Source organism: Buteo buteo, chromosome 15, assembly GCF_964188355.1.
Source record: "Buteo buteo chromosome 15, bButBut1.hap1.1, whole genome shotgun sequence".
Lineage (NCBI taxonomy): Eukaryota > Metazoa > Chordata > Aves > Accipitriformes > Accipitridae > Buteo > Buteo buteo.
In genome coordinates, this window is record NC_134185.1 from 12,126,357 (window position 1) to 12,147,591 (window position 21,235).

A 21,235-nucleotide genomic window follows, 5' to 3' on the forward strand; every position below is an offset into this window, starting at 1 on the left:
CAGAGGATGAGGTTGCATGGAGGAGCAGGCTGAGCTTGCAGTGGGACCTCCCTTAAGACTGTTTAGCTCACCGACCCATAGAAAATTAACCCAGCCAAAACCAACAGCAGCAGCAGCAACCGGACTATTTTCTTCCAAATCAGGGACTTGAATCAGCCCAGGGAAAGACCTGTCAGGCGGCCGAGTCTGCTGCCAGGGTCAGAGGAGAGGTGTGGAGGAGGCCAGCAGGTCAGAGAGCCCTCTGCCTTTGGTGGCACGGGCTCAGCTCCTCACGAGCCGGTCCCTGCCTGCCAGGCCAGGAAACATGCTCAGTCCCTACTCATCTGGCCACGAGATGGGACCGTTCATCAGCCAGTGGATTCCTTCCACTGGATTCTCAGACCATCGTAACTCATCAAAGAGAGGCAAATCCATGGCAAAATCACAGATGTCTTCTCCTTGCCACGTGTCCTTTCTTTTGACTGGCTCCTTGCCCTGGGAAGAGACACTGCTTATGTCCCTGGCAGATGTGTCATTCCTAACATGCAATTCAGCATCCCGCAGACATGACCAGCACATGGTCCTTCTCTCACCCCACAAATGCATCATCTTCTGGTTTGGCCAGAGGAAGTGATGGCTTCGTTACATGGAAATATTGTAGCAACGGCTCTGCAGTGTTCTGCTCCCCTTCATCCTCTTCAGTTGAGTAGTTGTGGAGTATGATAAGGTCTAATAAGCAAATTAGCTTATAGAGTGCTGTTTTTAAGGAGGTGGTTTGTTACTTCTGGTTCTTTCAGTTGACAAAATAAGTCATGCTACGCTGCTCTACAAACCCTGCCTGTCTTATATACGGTATTTTAATGCAATCCTTTTCAATCTGAAATTACTCTATGAGTTTATACCTTGGTTGCAGCCACACTTCTTCCTACTCTCTATGATTATTTAGGACACTGAGTAAACAAAAGTTAAAAACAACACCAAGAGAAAGAATTCCTATATGACATTCCTCCTGCTCAGTAAAATGTGGTCTAGGTTTTTTTTAACAAGGTAGACTGTGTAGCAAAAAGCACTGTATTTGTGGTGATAACACACATTTTGATGTGCAGTATAATCAACAGGGAAGCAACACAAGCTTGCTGGTAGGCAGTGCCCTGTTAGCAGCCAGTTAGCCTTTCTTTGCTCAGATACCTCATAAAGTCATGCATGGTAATCAAGGAGACCCTGGGAAATGACTCAAATACTTATCTATTCCCTTAATGCCTTTAAATACCCAATAGCTCTTCAGTGTAGCCATATTTTTGATACTTAACTTGGGCCTCTGCAAGAGCAAGGCTCAATGCTGAGGGTAAGACACTTCAGAAAGGCTCCTCAGTCCAACACAGCCCGCATCAGGGCAGGCACAAGGCTGCCACCAGCCCTGCCTCTGGCTCTGGCTCTAGAAAGCACTTGTAATTAATATTATCCATTGTCACACACAGCTGTTCGCATTGCGGTGGCGCCCACAGTGCTGCCATCCCAAACTGCCATGTTGCGGTAGGCACGGTGCTAACAAGAGAAGACGTGGTGTCTGCCAGGACGGCTTCACAGCGCGGTCAGGTTGTGCCAGAAGAGGAAGGCAGCGGTCGTCCGTGGTGCTTCCCGCTGGGTCTCCCTGGTGCCGAGGGGCTGCATGGCCAGCACATGCCGGGAAGCCCCCCCAGCTTCCAGGCTGCAAGAGACACTTTCCGTGTAGGAATGCTTAATTTAGCCTTGATTCAGGAAATCAACACCCATCCAAAGTCTATTTACTGCTGTGATTTCCATGCTTGACTGAACACTAATCACAGATTTAAAAAAAAACAACCGAAAACCAAACACAAAAAGCCAAAACCAAAACAGAAGAACACTGCCAAGTTGGTATTTGTCCCTCTCTCCTATTCCTTCCCTATCTGCTCTTGAAGATAAAATACTCTGCCCATGTTCTTTTCTTTTTTCATATTCCTGCACCAAATGCTCAGTTGGGCTCGCGGATAACCAGCCGTTACCTCATTGCAAGGCCGAAGTCTAAGGTTCAGTCTGGAGCTGCCATGAAGCTTTATTAAACCCAAAATAAAGGGTGTTCAGTGTAAAGCCAGATGGTCTGGAAAGCCCTTGAGAGGAGAGGCCTGAGGTTGGGTTAGGTGTCTTGTACATCAGTGAAACTGCTTTTACTTTTTTTCTTTTCCGCAGTTAATCATGAATTTGAGGGATGATAGAACAGTGAGTATAATAGAGAGTGGGAGAAATCAGCTGTACTCTGGACTCACACATGAAGTTCTTAATACAGACAGTATGAAAATGAGACTGTAAAACTTACTTCTCAGTGGAAATATTTACCCTGCCCTTCTTCGGCAAAATCCTACTACAATCAGCAGGAGCCGTCACTGCTTTTCCCTTCTCCCTGCTCCTCATTCAGCACTTGGGGCTGAGGCGATGACAAAGCACATGAATGGGAACGAGGGCACGTTGAGACACCAAGACTCTTTGGAGGAGGCTTGGACAAGAGGTTGGGCTGAGCATGGAAGAGTGGGTGAAGAGCCAGAGGGGCCAGCCCAAATGTTGCTGCCTGGGAGCTAGTGGCAAGAACCAAACGATCACCAAGTCCTGCTCTAGGCAATGAGCATAACTGATAATGATAATTACGTATTCACTTGGCCCATCCCTCTTCAACACTTCTACTAAGATGCGGTTTTGCAGAGGCACTTGATGCGAGCAACACTGTAAATGCATGCAGTGTCTGAAGCAAAACAGAAGCCCTGTAAACAAATGCCCTCTTTAAACCACAGAAACAAACCCTGGGTTTCCTTAAAGGTCATCTTGGCTACAGCACATACCATTGAATTAAACGGCTGTTGATCAGTCACAGAAAGATGTCAAGAGATCTTTGGTCTCACTAATCCTTGGAGTCGATTGGGAACTGCTAGCTTTTTAATCCTGTCCCTCTGGAAACTATACTGTTGAACCACTGGTGCTCCAGATGCTTTGCCAAATTCCCCATCAAATACCACTAGGGATAAGCAAACAGAAAAAAATCTTTTTATTGAGAGGGAGCAGAGGATGAGGAAACTGTGAAGGGGAAGGGGAAAGAACAGCTGAGATAGTATCTGACACATTGAGCAGGTAGACAGAGGACAAGTAACTTAGATTATAGCATTAAAAGTGAAAAAGCCCCCATTGACCAGCTTTTCCTTGTCATAAACAATGTTTTATCAATACACATTTTTTTCTTCAGAGAGAGGAAAAACAGAAGGGTCAGCTTGGAGAATTACAAGCAGGAAAAGAGCTGAATACTGTAATACTAGAGAAATCTCAAAGCTCAGGCTCCTCTCTAGGTTGTTCACTGCTGGATGGGAACTTAAACGGATCCCATGTGAAAGCTGTGGATTTGGCTGAGACGAGGAAGCAGTGCTGCTTTGCTCAAAGACTGCAGGCCCAGCAAAGCTTTTCAGCTCATACTTTAGGGTCTCTGAAAAATGTCAGCCAAATTCATAGAATTTTTCAAATTAAACATGAGCTCAAGCATTTATAGACCAAGGTCTAGAGAGAAATCGTATAACCTTCAGCTGAAGCATTTCTTCCTGAAACAGCAAACACATCGACATCAATTACCTCCATCACTGTCCACAGCAATATCTTGCAGAACTGAAATCCTAATTCAGCAGGACTGATACAACCAGAAAGCAAACCCTGGAATCTTAAAAAACTTCATAAAAGTCACAGACTTTTATGGCACAGACTTCCACTTGCAACACAGAAATGAACCCACGAATAGACTATTCCCCTTGCATCTCAGACACAGCACAGCAGCGGTTTCCACTTAAGACACTCACGCAGTCACCAGCAAATTTGATGATATGAAAATTGGAAATGGAAAACAGGAGATTTTTCTTTTGAAGGAGTTATTTGTATTTGCATGTTGAGAGAGGATGTAAGTGACCTGAAGCACAATCCAAGGCTGATAGGAGTGCTTCTACTTTCTCTCTTGTATTAGGCAGCATCCATTAACCACACAATTTCTGCACAGGATTTACATGTGACATGGTAGAGCACCCTTGCATCTTCTTACTGTAAAGCAGTGTCTTCCGAAACTGAATCAGCGACAACTTATTTCTATAAATTCCTGCACGTCAGTGTCCTTGCCTTACATCAAACTTGGGTGTTATTAAAAAGACACTCAGGGACCAGGCTGTCAAGGTGTTTGTGGCTTTATAGGTATTTAGTCCTTTGCCAAATTCACAACCCAGTGTCCTGAGAACCAGTGGTGAGAGTACTCCTTCATTTCTCTTTCTTCTGCAGTGATGTGCTGTTTTGTGACCTACTCTTCAGTGAAAGCCATTACGCATTCGACTTAGGTGCCACATACAGAAAAGATGCCGTACAGAATACCTTTAGAGAAGACCCACTTTGCATCTGCATTCAGTGGTTGTACAAGGAGAACAGACGGACACAACAAGTCTCCATTTTAGACACCAAGATGACTTTGTGCCTTGTTTCACCTTGCAAAAACTCCAGTTTGAATACTAAACTCTGTCCCAGGTTGCATGGCACGTCTGGTCTGGAGCTAACCCCTCCAGGGAACCCAGGAGGTTTCCACAAGTGCTGTTCAGGAATGACTTGAGAAGGTGCCCAGCATTAAAACCTGTCACGTCCCAGGGTGTCTCAGTACCTACAACCACCCACTGAGGAGCAGCATGAAAGCTGCAAAGGACCAGCCAGTTCCCAGTCAGAAACAGGTACTGCACACAAACATGGTTTTTATTTTTTTAACAGTGCAGCAGGCTTTGGAAGATAGGGAATAGCATGCTACCGTGAAAATGTCTGGAGTCAGTTTTCCACTCCAGCTCTGAGACTAAAGCTTTGCAATATCTCTTTAATTTTTCTCTTTGGCAGTGATTTCAAAGGCACATTGGTTTTCTCTGAGACTGTCTCTCTGTCGCCTCATCTATCTTTGAAGGAGTGAGGCAGACATAGGCCCTGAGATAAAAATATCTACATGGGAAACAAGCAGGTTTGAGACTTCTTTGCTGCCAGATACATTGCACACACCCAGAGAGGCTCACAAATGTCCATACGGGATCCCATGTCTGCAAGCTGCAAAACAGTCTTCGGTGTTTCTGCATGTATGTGTGTGTGTATATATATTTATTTTCTTTTTTTTTTAATGTATGTATGTATGTCTGAGACTTCTTAGGTGTGGGCAGCTCAGCTTCCAGGCAGTCACAACCGGGATACGCTCATCCGCTGCCACATGACTGCAGAGACCTTCGTTTCTCCATGTCTCATTGAGGGAGAAGCAAGTTTTATTCCAGCCCTTGATACAAACCCTAAGTGAACTACTGATGCTTCATTCACCCCGCCATTCATCCATCCTGACAAAAATACTGCCAAGAAAGGGCAGCAAGGACCAGCTGACATTAGGCTATTAGGCTATGAAGAAATATAATAAAAGTACAGCATTAGGCTGTTCCTCAGCAAAGAAGATACAGCTATTTTAAGTATCAACTAAAGCTGCTTATTCACAGGCTCCCTGTAAAATACGAGATGTCATAGATGAAATGCTTAAAATGGATGTTTAAGGAAGGCAGCAAACCAAACATTTACATAATCCTTAAATATTAATATTTGTAAATAATACCTGAACATCTGCTAGCTAGAACAAGGTCACTGACATGGAGATAACTCCCTAACGGTCATAACAAATGCAGTCTATTTTAGCTTATGGAGGCTACTTTGAGCATCAGCAAAGCAAAAATCTTTGTCATTACCACCATACCCAATAGCTTGTCTCTAATGGGCTGAGAGCAGGCAAGACAATCATGTTTATTGGGCTGTTAATAACAACTTACACAACACTTGCTTCCTCACTTGCTCTTTACAGAGATACTCTTTCTTGAAAAACCCTTCGCCTTTCTCTAATGTTTTTCTTCCATTTCACCTTGCATAACCCCAGCCTGCTGTGTCCAGTGGTCACGGCTGTGTTGTGCTGACAGCTTGCTGACTGTCCTTTGCAGACCAGCAAGAGTCACCACGGCCACCATAAAGCAGATGCAGACCCCTTTTTAGCTTAAAGTTCAATGGTGAAGGTGTAGACTGGTCCACCAAAAATGTTGAAGGTGAACAGCTGCCCGTTATTTCACCAAGCTTGGGAACCATCATATTTACAATACTGGGCTTCTTTGTAGTCTAATGTCACTCACAATTTCCTTACGATATTATTTATGTTTTCCAGAGTCGAGTTGCCTTTTCCACCTGCACCATAACATCACAGGCCCAACGCAATGCTATGGGGCTAGGCTCTCCTTTAGACCGTGGTGCTTGAGCTGCTCTTAGACAGCAGAGACAGTCTTAGGGCAGCGACCAGGTATGGTCACACACATCCCACAGGCTCCTCTCCTCTGCTTCTGCAGTACAAAAGCCGTTTTATCCTACATAGGTCAGACCACATCAGTTTGATTGGCATTGCCACTGCAAAAAACTGGAAGATTCACAGTGCATAGCAAATCACTGTGACTGCCTGACGAATAACATTACAGGAGAAAATAAATGGATCGCCTCTTACCAGACTTTTGTTTTCTTTCCCTTACGTTTTTTTTCCGTCAGGCTTATGATCTGACACTAAAAATACACTGCATCACGCTGCAGCTGTGCAAGAACCTGTACCACCTGAGCTATCTCCGTGTGTGAGAGTCATGCTTTCCAAGGCTGGAGCCTCAACAAAGCTGTTGCCACGTTTGTTCCTTGTCACATGCAACTTCAGCACGACTTTGCTAGTATCTCACCTTTGTCCCAGGTAGCTCTGCAAGATAAGGAGGTTTTGAGCAAAAATTAATGAAAGAAAAATTAAAGAAACACCATGTTTTTCCTTTATAAATAAAGTCACCTTCTCACTGAAAGCTGTTAGGATATTTCCTAATTTTATAGATGTTACTCCAAGTTTTTAGGCTCTAGGAGTATTCTAATGCCATGATGGGGTATAGCATGGGAAAACAAGACAAGAGGGAGATTAAAATGCAGTTACATCAGCACTGGAAGAGTAATCATGTGACTATGTGTGTCTCTTTGGTGTGAACTGTGCACAAAGTTGTTCCTCCCAGGCTCTGTGAAACTGATTAAAACAGTAAAAATTTGGTCTGTTTACAGAAATACAGTGCAGTGGTGACACTGGACATCAAAACCTAAACCATCAGCACAACAGAACAAAACCCCTCAGGTTCCCCAAAAAGCATAGGCATCATGCCCTGACATACATCCAGCTAGGAAAAAAAAAAACCAAAATCACAGTGGCTCCCCAGCTATCTCCAACCAAGTCAAGGGAAGGAGCCCAAATCTCCTCCCAGAGAAGCCCTGTCATTCCACCCCATCAGAGCCAGGAACCAGCAGGTCTTTTGGCCAGAGTGGTAACAGCTGCACCGAGGAGAGATCAGTGCTTCCAGTCTGTCCACATCAGGCATTCAGAAGTCATCAGCCAAGCTCCAAAAACTGAGGTTGGCTTAAAATAAATAAATAAATAAATAAATAAATAAATCTGAAAGCCTGACACAGCGCCCCAGACTTTAACAGCTTGGCTTTCTAAGGTTTTGGGGGCATTTGCTTTGAGGCTTTTCTCTGCTGCCTAGAAGACTAGAAAATTCCCTCTCTGACACTGACACTAACTTTTGCCTGCCTAAGGGAAGATCCCTTCCTTTTGGGATGAGCAGAGTTTGTCACTGACTTCGCTGGCTGGGAAAACCATTTACTGTTAAAACCAACTCTGTTCAACCTAGAGTCACCAAGACAAATATGGATCCCATAGCTGCACTCTCTGTCTCTCTGAGCCAGCTATTTTTCTCTGCTTGCTCTATTCCCTCGCATTTTAACATGACAAAGTACGGTTTGGATGGCCACCCTCAGTGAGACTAGTTTAGTAGCGACTGCTGTCTCATGAGCTGGCAAAAGGCAATCATTTGGGATTCTCCTCCTTCCCACTGCCGTAATTTACAAGCTGTGCGTGATCCTGTCCACTCGGTGCCTGCAGCTGCATACAATGCGGGCAGTACCTGTCCCAGGGCTACCAGCCCGGGGTCCTGTGCGCCTTCAGATCTGAGCTTGCCTCTGCACTTCGCTTCTCCCCTCTCGTTTGCTCCAGGAGAGCCGCTAGAACAAGCACGCTTACCTCCCAACATGATCAGGGGCAAGCAGGGCTGATCTTCAGCACCAGAAACACTATCTTCTCTTCTCTGAGTGAACAGGAATAATTCCAGCTCAGGCACCAGCCTTGCAGTAAGGAGTGAAAATGGTCAGAGGAAAATGTATGTGCAGCCAGATTATTATATGGTAGTGGTTCCTATCTGAATGTGGGAGAAGAATAAAGCCAAGAAAAAGTTACCCGCCACAGGAGCTTTCCACACTTCTCTCTTTTAAGGCCTTGGGGAGTGAAGAGGAGAAGGACAGAGGATCTACAGGATGTGAAGTAGGGGGGGATCCTCTGAGCTTATAGCAGGAGAGGGCATACCTGGTATTTAGGGGTGTTATGTACACTTTAGTGAACTCACTCAACAGAGCATGGTATCTACTTCTCAGCATCTAGTCTTCTGTTAGGAAAGGTGAAGTGTACCAGATCAGCAATCCATCTTCACGTGTGTGAAACCATGCAGCCTCCTATCCCCCTTCAGAAGACAACATACAATCTAGTGAAACAAATCAATGAAGCGTTGATCGAAATCAATGAAGTGTTGATCCCATCACTGGAAGTGTTCAAGGTCAGTTTGGATGAAGCTTTGAGCAATCTGTTCTAGTGAAAGATGTCCCTGCCCATGGCAGGGGGGTGGACTAGATGATCTTCAAAGGTCCCTTCCAACCCAAACCATTCTGTTAAGCTGTGATAAAGCACTGCTGTGCTGGGCAAGCCATGTGGGATCACCAATATCCATAACAGAGCAGCATGCCAACAAAACAAAGCCAGACTGAAGGTGGTGGACATCCAGCCAACACCTCACAGATCCAGGCTTTGCAGGCAGAACAGAAGAATAGAAAAAAGAAGGCTAAAAAGTCAGGTAAAGAAAGCCAAGACCAATAAACAAACAAATGGGAGACTGAGCCAACAAGGTGGTTGGCTGGACAATCCTGATAGTAACCATCTCCTCCTGGAGCCAAGAGGATTTAGGTCGGTCCCTGAAAGCAATCTCACGGCTCCCTGGTCTATTCATCTTTCAGAGGTCAGGTTCCTTCCCAAATCCACCCTGCTGAAAGGCTCACCTTCCTAAAGCAGCAACCCAGCAGGAGAGGAAATACCAGCAATAAGCCATAATCTCCCTTTCCCTAACCAGAGGGTGAAGCACTATCACTGTCAAGGAAATACCCACCTGCAGCTGGTGAGAGGCCCAGGGGCAGCTCGTTCAGCATCGCTTTTACAGACGATTCAAAAAGAAGCGGGCATGCCCAGTGCCTCCCGAGCCAGCTCCCAGACCTCAGCCCAAAGCCTCAGCTGCACGTCTGGGCTTGTCAGATGTGCTCACGCCAGCCCCAGGGAGATTTGCCTATGTTCCACCCAAAGGACAATTTAAGGCAAACTCTTCAACCCTAGAAATAGCAGATCAAGTTTACCACTGACTACCAAAAGAGTTACCTCCAATGGGCAGTAAATTACAGTGGGTTTGGGGCAAACCACTGGTGATGACACATTTTGGGCTCTGGAGATATATAAATTGTGAGCATGGGGACAGCACCGTGCTGTCAGATCAGCACGTCTGCGCTGTGGGATGAGAAACATCTTTCCAGCCACACCAGGAACAGGCAGGTCAGAGAAGTTCTGTTCTATGGACTAGGTGCAAAACGCAAAATACCCGTGTGACCCTCTGGACAGGGAGATGTTGCACTTCATCCTAGAAGGCAGACTGACAAAGGATGCAATATTAGTCATTCAGCGAAAATTGCAGAAAACTCGGTCCTTCTGTCTGGGGAGGCCTGGTTATTGATCTAATCAGAAGAGGGATTTCCCTACTGGTATTCCGGCACATTTTTTATTCAGGTACTCTCTTACCTCTGCAGCAGTGATTCAAGAAAGATCAGGTGAGCACATTCCTGTAACTGGGTACGACAGAAGACAGAAGTGAAGGTGACGGAAGCCTCCCCTCCTGCTCTTTTGGTTGCTTTAGAGAGTTTGAGACAAGATTTTTCCTGGACAAAAATACTCCATTTTCTCCTAGCAAGGATGGGATGTGATCCACCTAACGAGTTCTTTACTTTGCAATTTGATCGCATAAACTGAAAAGCTCATTGCAACTTCACAACTACGAACGAACGTTAAAACCTGGAGCTTGTTCGACTTCTCAACAGAGTGAAACACTTACTGGGAGGGTCCATCGTGAGCTCTGGGGAACACTGGCCAAAATAAGAGCCAACTTCAGCAACAGCAAGGAGCACAGGAGCTGTACAGAGGACTATGAGGTGAGGATGAGGCCTCTCTGAATTGCCTCGAATATCTCCTAAGACCGCCCAGGTCCTTTCCCTTCACACCAGTGCATCTGGCCAGAGATTTTTCCATCTTTTTAATTAGAGGATTAATGAGATAATTAGATGAGCATGAAATCAAGAGAACCATTTTATTCTCACCTCCAAAAGCCGGCCGCATGGTGAAGTCATGGTCGTCCACTCTGAGAAGCTGCTCCGTCTTTCCTTTCCAGGTTTTGGTCACGTCATGATTCTTCTTATAGATATGACTGCAAAAGACAGCGACAGCATCGGTCTGACGGGGTCTCTGGGGTCCGAGCGGTGCCCTGCAGCCCACTCCTGCCTGCCCGGTTTCATCGCCGCAGGAGCAGCGGCTTTGCGGGCGCAGCCCGGGGAGGGCAGCGGGGTTGTTGCCGGCGTGGTGGCCCCAACGCTGCTTCTCGGCAGCTTTAACCCAGACCAGCCCCCCCAACCCTTCCCTGCGGACAGCCCTGCTGGCTCCGAGCGGACACGGTGCTCTCTCCGCCCTGGACGCCACGGCTCCCGGGGAGGCACGAGGCCGAGAGCGCAGCATCTCACGGAGGAGCCGGGATGCAGCAAACGTGACAGGGCAAGCAACAGTAGGAGCGGCTGACTCTGCCCCACACGTTACCCAGCCGGGACTTGGCCGGGTACCAAGGCAACATTATCGTGAGAAAAACTCTTTTCAGTGGCGGTCACGCAATGTCATACGCTATTCTGAGACTGTCTGCCCCACAAACATCGGCTGAGTACCAGCAGTTTGTGTGGACAGAGGGCTCGCTTTGCCTTTTGACTATTAACAATGACAAAATCACCCATTTCCCTCCACAGCAGCAGGAAAAGAGGGGGTTTATCTAAAGAAGTCAGCAAGATCTGCAATCCTTCACTTTTCTGAATATTGAGCGGGGAAAAGTCCTAATTTTTTATCTGAGAGATCATGTAACAGTAGAACAAGGATGACAACAACCCCCTGAGAAAAGTGTAAGAAAGTCACTAAAATAGCATAAGTAGGTAACTAAACAGCAGACAGAGAGATACTGCATGGACTTGCGGAAGAAAATCCAGATCAGCATCCCTGGCGTTCCCCAGCAGTGCAGGAAGAGAGGACTTGGACCATTAAGATTCCTCAACCTCTTTGCTCTGGGCATAAGATCTGATAAAGTTGTAAGTACTACTGCAATTAGCTGTTTGTCAGCAACTTACTAAAAAGAATAATACTAAATAGAATGCTGTACAAAAGGGTTCAGGTTTGCCTGTGTGGGAGAAATATTACTGGCTGGTAAAGAACAAAAATCTTGGAGGAAAAATAAAGGGATTACTCTAATAGATAAAAAAAAATGAGGGTAAATTAGGCTTAAAACCTTGGTCAAAAATTCAGAGCTTAGAAAACCATCACCACACGCAGAAGTGTGGCTGTGGAAGGGCCATGGATGTGCTTTAGGGTCATTATAACACAAGTCGTGATGAGTATGAGCAAAGGGAACATAATTCACAAATCAGAAGAATAGTTTCCCATCAGAGCATTCAATTCAGAAAAGAAATGATAAAACCTAAGGGGTGTTGATAGCTGCTGCTAACCTGTTTACTTTAATAAGGAGGTGAAAAAGAAGCAACAGAATTTAAAAAAAACTGTTTTAAATGGATGTTTTGAAGGAATATAAGCCTTTGTGCTCCAGGGCACATGCTACATAGGAAAATTTGGATCCCCCTCACCTCACTTTGGGCTCCTGTTTAAATTGGGATGTCAGAGCATCTCTCTCCCTGCTAGCTGTAAAAGAAGAGCCAGCTGGAGCAAGTGCACTCCCAACACGGCTTGCATTAATGTTTTCTTAAAAGCAAAGGGATAAACCCAAGCACAGCCATTAATGGGAATGGTTGGAGGCAAAAGTTTAGCTTTTTATTGCTTGCTGCAGGGGAAGGTTGTGTTTCTTTGCAGAAGTTAGGGTTGCTGACAAAGCGCTTCATGTCACAAACCACAGTATTGCCTCTGTGCCTGAAAAGCTGGAAGCGGAGAAGAATGATCTTCCTGTGTCTCCTTGACTTTAACCATCAGGGCAAGGCCTAAGTACCAGTGAATGTTCAATCAAACCTCTCTACTCAAAGAATGGGGGAAAAAAAAAATCAAATTAAAAATCCAATAAACTTTGGATTGCATGCTGTGTGAGGAAATAGTATGGAAAACCCTGACTGTATTACAATGCCATCTTGTAAATTGATGGCACAGCCTCACTGAAATGCCAAGCTCAGATCACTTCACTTAAAAGTCATCAAACAGCAAATAGCGTACGCGAGAGTTCCTAAGAATAAGCCTGTGGCTGCAGACGCTTCAGAGGGCTGGCTGGGGCCACCGACACTGCCTTAGGAAGAAAACAGAGGTTTTCAGGAACTTCCTGAGCCAGGGTTTGCACTTAATAGCCAGAATTTAATCATCAGTTCATGCCCAATCCTTCAGGTACATGATGGACGACTCAGAATCGAGAGAGATCTGTCATTTAATTTTTAATCAATTTAATCCTACAAAAAAAATTTGTATAGAGCTATTTTTAATGACAGGCAGACTATGCAGCCTTTGAAATGTCTAACAACTATTTTTGTCAATTTAATCCAAAGGCAAGACCAAGTTTGCCTGAAAAAAACCCCATTCTTTATAACACTAAGTGACAACAGCTATGCTGGTATCTCCTGATCCTCTCGGGCAGGTATCCCATGCCACCCCCACCACTGCTTGGCATAGGAAGTATCTCATTATTTGCAGCAAAGGTGAATACAGCCGCCAGTGCCTTTGCAGAGCCGAAGGATGCACTGAACGCTCCTGCCCATCAGGCGCCTTCACTGACAATCTGATCACTGGTATCTCATAAATCCTCCCTGATGTACTTAGGGTCTTCAGCACTTCTGATTAGAGATTTGTCAGGGTTTCTTTCAGCTTTATGCATTCTCTGCAATTCTCCACTATTCATTTAAAGCGACCCATCTCCCCTTCTCTTTTTTGCCATGTTTTTGATATGTAATTTTATTGCTATTTACACTTAGCTCATGTGGGATGAGTTTGATAAAACTGTCTTTTGTGAGGACTTGTTCCTGTTTACAGAGGAGAGAAGGGGACAGGTATCTCATCGAGGTCCTGTAAAGGCCTTTCCATTATTGTCCTAAATTTTTTGTATATTTTCCTTTCCAGTCACTTTTATTCAGAATTGTTCTCAGTTGCATAAAACAGATCCTTTTTATATTGCCAAATAGATCAAGGAAAATTAAGTTTGGATAGCATGAGAAACCAGATAACAGCTCAGCAGGACTCAAAAAAGCAGCAGGTATCTAAGCAGACATTCGGACCTTCCCGGAGCAAGATAAAGAACATATAAAATTGGAAACAGTCCTTGTGCTGTAGGGCATAAGGCAATGGCTAAGTGGTGAGCCTGAAAGGAAATATGATCTCCGGCGGGAGCATGGTGCAGCTGCCGGCAGCCAAGGTCCAGGAGGTTTCTGCATCTCCCTCAGGAGAATTCAGCATTGACTTCGGTCACAACAAGATGGTATCTCATGGTCATGGGGCATTGGCTCCTATTATCCCATTTCCTATTGGGATTTGGAAAATATTTCTACAGTTTCAGTGAAAATCTTACCGCACTTCAGTATATTCTCTGGGGAAAAAAAAAAACCAAACCAAAACGCATTAATTGAAGGTGTCATTTACTTTGTGTAGCAGCCACAGCAAGCTGGAGGAGATGCACACTGTGTAAACCTAGCACCAAGAAAGGTACAAAACCTACTGTTTTTCTAACCAGCAAAGCATACGACTGCTGCAAAAATCCCCTAGAAGATAAATGAAAAAGAGAAAGTACAATAACAGTTTATGACTGCCATAACAATTAACTTGCTCCTAGATGAGCATTCCAAATCTATTATCTCCAATATGCTATGAGTGTATCCCCACATAGATGCGTATCTTTAATATTGATGTACACGGATCACATGGGATCAGATACGGTTGAGAACTTTCTGACAAGCTGGGAACCTCAGGGTCCTTGATTTTGGGGAGGTCTCCTTCCACCCCCTGTCAGGGCCAGCAATTCGAGGGCTTGACAAGTCCCAGTTGCCCAAGAGGCCCCGGTAGCTCCACACCAAGGCGGGTCTATCCTGGTTTACATGGATGGCCACACCAGTCCCGCTTGTCTCCAGAGCCGCAGGGGAGAGGGACTCTGTTGCCCTACCTCTGGATGTAACACACTCCACACTGACACATCTGTGGTTTTATGCCTGGAGCAGGAAGGAAAGAAAAGTGACATTCCTTGCCAGATTTCTAGAAAAAAAGCTAAATCGGATTCTGGAAGATTATGGACGCAAACATTCACTGTTATTGTACACATTAGGAATATCTTATGGTTACATGCACAACACACCTTAACATCTACTGTTTGGGACCTTCCATTTTTGCTTGGTTTTATAAAGTATGGTTTTTAACCAGGAAAAAAAATAAATCTGTTCTATGGTTGTTCACGTTTTTAGCTTATTAAAGATGAATGCAGAATACATTTGTTCTTCACAGCAATAAAAGGAGCCTTTTTTTACCAAGCGTATCCCAAATCCTGTACTCCTTGCCTCTTCCTATACCCATCCAGCCCAAAGCCAACAACAGTAACATAAGCAGAGGGTAAAATTCTCAAAAGATGTTTTATGCAGAGACACTCCCTTGCAAGGCTAAAAAGCTCAACCTTTTATTTTCACTATTTCAGGGCAGAATTATCCAACCTGCCTGGCTGTCCCCACTCCCCCTGCCACTTAAGATGTCATCTTTGGTTTGCAAAAACAAAAAACAATTACAGGCAGTCCTCACTGTGAAATCAGTGCAAGTCACACCGGTGCCAGCAGAAGCAAAAGGAAACCAGCGTGTTCAATTGCAGAGGTACAGCACCGTGATAACGCTCAGCTTTCCAGCGTAAATAGGCTGCTGGGGCAGTGAACGCTGCAAAGAGCCAAAAGCAAGAGCCGTGGGGGATAACGGGTCTAGCCAAGGGAGCCAGCGGCCACTGTTCTGCTGAAGAGGCAGGAGGCACGACTGTTTAAGAGACTGCACACAGGCTGGTGAGGAAGCGGTGCTGAGGCTCTAAAGATCTCACAGTCTACAGGGACAACTCCACGGCTGCAGCCCGGTCAGGGGGGGCAACATTACCAACAGCTGAGAAGTCGTAACTGCAAACGTGAACCACCGCTGAAGCACGCTGCCAAGATAAGGCACGAGGTTTCCTTCTCAGATCTGCTGTTGCCATTCGTGTGCATACATCTCTCTCCCTGATTTTGTTTCACGTTGCTATTTGGTCCTGCTGCGAAGCTGTGGTGTTGGTGAATAAATCTCAGGAGGCATCAGATCTTGCTCGACTAGAGGCTGTGCAATGCCCTGCACTTGAACCCTAGGCGAGCAACACACCTGTAAAAAATGGTTATCAACATTTTAACCACTGAGCCACTTACAAATATCACGCTTTCTGAGAAATCACTGGAGATCAGAGGGGATCAGTAGGGGCTTGGAGGTATCACAGGCCAGTGGACTTGCCAGCTGCACCTGGTCAAAAGTTGGGGGAAAAAAATGCAGTCCTGCAAGGCAACAGAGGGAGCACAGCGGCCAGCAGCGGCCATTTCAGCAGGGATCAGCGGGCCGCTTGCCCCAGGGGATCGCTGTTTGGAAGAAGAGTTGTGTGCTGAGTTTCACGCTGCCATGCCCTGAGGGTCTACTTCTGCTTCTGGGTCCCAACCTAAGGCTGGTGTGTAGCACATCCTGAAAATTACATCTCTAAGAAATACTCCAAATCACTGACAACTTCTCGTGGTTTAACCCCAGCCAGCAACTAAGCACCACGCAGCCGCTCACTCACTTCCCCCCCACCCAGTGGGATGGGGGAGGGAATCGGAAAAAAAAAAAAAAAAAAGTAAAAGTTGTGGGTTAAGAACTATTTAATAGAACAGAAAAGAAGAAACTAATAATGGTAATAGTAACACTAATAAAATTACAATAGTAATAATAGAAGGGTTGGAATAAACAAGTGATGCACAATGCAATTGCTCACCACCCGCCAACCGATGCCCAGTTAGTCCCCGAGTGGCGATCTCCCTGCCCCCACCACCCCCAGTTTCTATACTGGGCATGACATCCCATGGTATGGAATACCCCGTTGGCCAGTTTGGGTCAGCTGCCCTGGCTGTGTCCTGTGCCAACTTTTTGTGCCCCTCCAGCCTTCTCGCTGGCTGGGCATCAGAAGCTGAAAAATCCTTGACTTCAGACTAAACATTACTTAGCAACAACTGAAAACATCAGTGTGTTATCAACATTCTTTTCATACCAAACTCAAAAACACAGCACTGTACCAGCTACTGGGAAGACAATTAACTCTACCCCAGCTGAAACCAGGACACCACTTGAAAAACCTCGGCAAGACGTCTTTAGCTAACGGAAGCTCAAAGCAACTTCTATTTCAAAAGTGCAGTGTTTCTGCTGGTTGAAGCATGAGGCTTTGCACAACTGTTAGGAGAGAGGAATCAGCAGACTCGGAGCCAGACTGTTTCTGTCTGTCTGTCCAGTGCAGAGGCCATTGGAAACACAGCATTCACAGGCACAGCTGAGATGGCAAACGTCTCCTGAGCCCTCTCATCTAGGACAATTTATGCAGAGCAATAAACGTTACCAGAAGCGTTATCAGCAATTTTTATAGAGCAATAAATATTAACAAAAGCACTAGTTTTCAGAGTTTCTCTTTTTCTGTGTGGAAGTTCCGTCCAGATGGATAGTCTAGGACTACCAGCATTTGCAGTTCCTCAGACAGAGCCACCACAGGGCTACTGAAGAGCACCCCGAACTGTTGCCAATCCAGCGCTGGACACGCCAACAGCACTTCCTTGGCACTTACGGTAAGGCTGATGCTCCGAAGAAGCTACAAGCACACATACACATCACTGTACAGCCAGTACTACACATTGCAAGTCTGACATGGCCCGGCAGGAGTACGCAGCTCCCTGGAAAATCCCGGCTAGCAACATGGCAGCACAGACCATGGCCCATCCGGCACATCCGCCTGCACCTTTCCACACTTACACCATCTCCTTCAGCACCAAAGTCTTTACCTCCCCTCTGGAAATTTATTCCCTGGTGTGTAGGTAATGCTGGGGCCAACATCCCCTGCCCAGCAGTCACCCAGGTGACTCTGACAGGTTTTATTCTGCAGTTCATTTATCACTTGATTTCTCTAAAACAGAAATAAATGCAAAGGCTTTTTTACCAACAAATGTCCTGTTAGTTATGAGCCCTTGGTTTTGTGCACCATTTGCCAGCTTGTACATCAGCAAAAAGGCTCTCAACTTCACACAAACGGGTGTCACTGAATCCCTTCACACAGATTTTTAAGAAAAGAGGCAGGGACTGCATCCCTGGAAAATGTAAAAAACCTACCATCGAAGTACAAAGCCGGGAGCTGCTGCTCAATGAGCACACACCAATTTCCTGCGCAAAGCCCAGGCTCTCCAGAGCATAACATGAAGCTGCTCCAGGCAATGGTCACGGCAATGCTGCACAGAGGCAGTTCCTTCTTGGAGTCATACCTCTGTTTTGTAGAAGAGTTGCATTATCAGTGAGGTGGGGAGCGCAGGAATAAGAATATGAAACACGACGCAGTTTTTAATTAAGCAAGTGTTATCCATTCAGCACGCTGAGGTACCATTTCCATATTAAAACCAATGCATTACAGTTCAAGATTAACGTAAAACGAGGGGAGTAATGAAGGATGCAAAGGCAACCCTTAACCTGGAATTTCTTAATTTGGCCACAGCCCTAACCTGGCTTTACCATTTTCCTTTCCCATGAAGGCACAGGCTCAACCTCTCCACGTACACTTAGCAGAGAGCTGTCTTGGTGCCTGCAGGACCGGTTACCCCAAGCCCGCAGAGCTCCGTGGGTAAGAACCTTTATACAACATTCAAGTAATGAACTACTTCTTGAACTCAGTATAAAGATCTTTAGATCAGATGGATGTATCACCTTGAAGGACACGAAATATCAGACTTAGCAAATGTAGATTCCCAAACATAGGAATAAATTTTCTTGGCTAATACGTTTACTGCAAAATTTACTCTATTTCTTATTGTAAGTTAGCAAGAGAAATGCTAAGCAGAAAATGTGATGAAATTATTGAAAAGGACACTGTTTTCATTTCTCTTACATGATTAGAAAAACAGCAGAGGAACTGGCTTTAATTTACTTTTACTAGGAGAGCCTACTATTCATTGCTGGTTTAGAAACAACTATATTTTTTCTGCGTAACTGGAAATTTAAAATATCAATGTAACCGCTCATACACTCTTTTTTTTTCCAGTATTGCAGCATTCTCTGTATTTAAAATGCCATTCACATTTGATAGTCTCTAGAACTCCATTTTATATACTTTTAAATAAGTACCTTGCATAGGAAATGTGTGTGTGTGTATAATATAAGGCATATAGTTCCAGCAAGTTCTACCTTGCTGGAAAACTGTTCATGAAAATCATTATTCCACAAGAAACCAAATGGTATCAGTTATTCTTTACAGTAAATTCATTTATCTAAATAATTTTAGCAGTACTTTGACTTCCACTCTATCACAACTTCACAAAAATAACAGCACTGGAGAAATTGTAAATTATTTATGCAATGTTTAAATGAAGTACAAAATAGTCAAACAACTTTTAACCCAGAGAATGGCACTACTTTTGGACAAAGTCATGTTTAAAAGAAGGATTTATACTATTTTGTTACTTCGGAGTCGATGATCTCTACTACATGTGAATGGTTTGCAAGAAAATGCTACTGTTGAATCTCCTGCATTTCCCAGAACATAGACTTGGAAAAATTTTCAGAGTTAAATGAAAGATCTCATTCAATAACGAAGATTCTGTGGAAATCAGTGGTAAAACTTCAGTTGGCTTTAGGATTTCAGGATCAGGCCCTAGCTGTTTCAGCTTTATAACATTTACGTCACTAAAAGCATATGCTACTGTATTTTTTCAATAAGTAGTATAAATCTGAGAGCATATTAGGTATTCTTTGCTTTCAATTATATCACAACACTTCTTTGTAAAACATTTAAGTAACAACACTCCCTATAAAAGCATTTAGTGTTAAAACCAAAAAACCCAACAAAGCAAATGAAAAGATGAAGGTTTACAGCCATAGTGAAGCCATTTAATAAGATGGATTAACCCAATTTTTTTTTTTTTTGAGCCCTTCAAACAATGAACAGTCTTGTAAGATATAATTGCTACTGGATGACATAACTACAAAAAAGGATAACATACTTTGGACTGTCTGACAGGTTTGGAAGATTATCTTTTCTAATGTAAACCTCGAGTCAAATCTCAGCAACAGTAAATCTAATAAACTTTGCTAAGACCTTTAACTCTTTCTTGTGCCTTTGCTTGACTTTAAAATATTTTTTTTTTTTTTTTTTAAAGTTTCCATGTATTTCTTCAAAACGTATTTTTAATTTTACAATCCCTGGGTAACTTCCAGGGATTTATTTGTTAGTATAACGCATGCTAACGAACATCCCCACGTCAAATTATTACAGCATAACATGCAATTTCAAGTCACCATAAGTAGCACAGACATTCCAGCAAGCAGGGTAAATAACCTGCTCTTGAAACAGGCTGAAACAATACGTAGGTTTTAACATCTCTATTAATTGCAACTGCCCTGAATTCTCTCAGTAATTCACATATAGGGCTGAGAGTATTTTTACCACAATCCATGCTGAAGTGGTCAACTTCTCTGCAAAACCTGCCTCGTTAAGAGTTAGTTAACATTAGCATCGAATATGCCCATTTACAGTTAAAACCGATTATACTATCCAAGACTATTATAAAAACATCATCGATAAAGCTTTTTGCACATACCATATACACAAAGACAGTGGCAAGGCAGATTTTTATGTCTATGTAGTAATGGATTTCTAACACACCAGGAAAAGAAACGTATGTGTTTTAATAACCCTTACCTTGCCCTCTGCACCTCCAGCTGGCTTGTCCACCTCCTCCTCCTGTGTTTTCTGCTTTCCACAAGAAGAACTAAGCAAAAGATTAATAAAAGGAGTTTTGCAAAATAAGGCATCTTGCTGGAAATAGGAGCCGGGCACTCTGCACTCCAGTAACCTCCTGTAGTACAAGTCCCCCCGGGTTTAAGCATTGAATCAACTCTAATTCGCGTGTTCGTCGGCGATCGGTGGTAGAAACACTGCTTTCCCAACGTGATGTTTTCGACAGGCATTCAGGGGCTTCTCACTCAAAGCTTTTGCCTCATCACTGCTTAATGATTGGCCATTACTCATGAAGTTTGCCTCACCAAACATTTCCACTGGGTCCTAAAGGATATTTACTAAAGCCATTATATAAAACCCCACAATTCTGCATGCCGGCTTTTTGCTCAATCCCCTAATCTCAGGGCAGCGCTATCCTTCTGCCAGACTGTGTAAAACCGGGCTGTCCCTTTTCATTAGGCTTTCCAGATTTTCTGTTCCTTTGCGTGGCATCTTTTTCAACTGGAAAGAGCCTGTGCCATGTTTCAGACGTGTATCATTGTAAAATGTACATATCTTGATGGTTCTGTAGCAGTTAAGATTTTATTTTCCAGTTTAGTCTGGCTCTTTATGCTGTTGAAGATAAAAGATGAGCTATTTCCTCTGAAAATGATTTTATTTACTGTTAACTTTTAAAGGAAAACTAAAACACAGTAACCCCCAGAGTATCTATACATGCCATAGACTCTTTACATAAA

At 44.3% G+C, this 21,235-nt stretch overlaps 1 protein-coding gene across 1 annotated transcript in view; it reads right to left on the reverse strand.

Moving 5' to 3' along the window:
- GABRR2 (gamma-aminobutyric acid type A receptor subunit rho2) overlaps window positions 1–20,587 on the reverse strand; it is a 39,423-nt gene extending 18,836 nt beyond the window's left edge. Inside the window, exons 1-2 of the mRNA XM_075046365.1 lie at window positions 20,460–20,587; window positions 10,588–10,694 (exon numbers count right to left, since the gene is read on the reverse strand). Of these exons, the coding sequence (XP_074902466.1) occupies window positions 10,588–10,694; window positions 20,460–20,572 (220 nt within the window). The 5' untranslated portion in view covers window positions 20,573–20,587. The remainder of the gene's footprint in view (window positions 1–10,587; window positions 10,695–20,459) is intronic.
- Window positions 20,588–21,235: the final 648 nt, after the last annotated feature.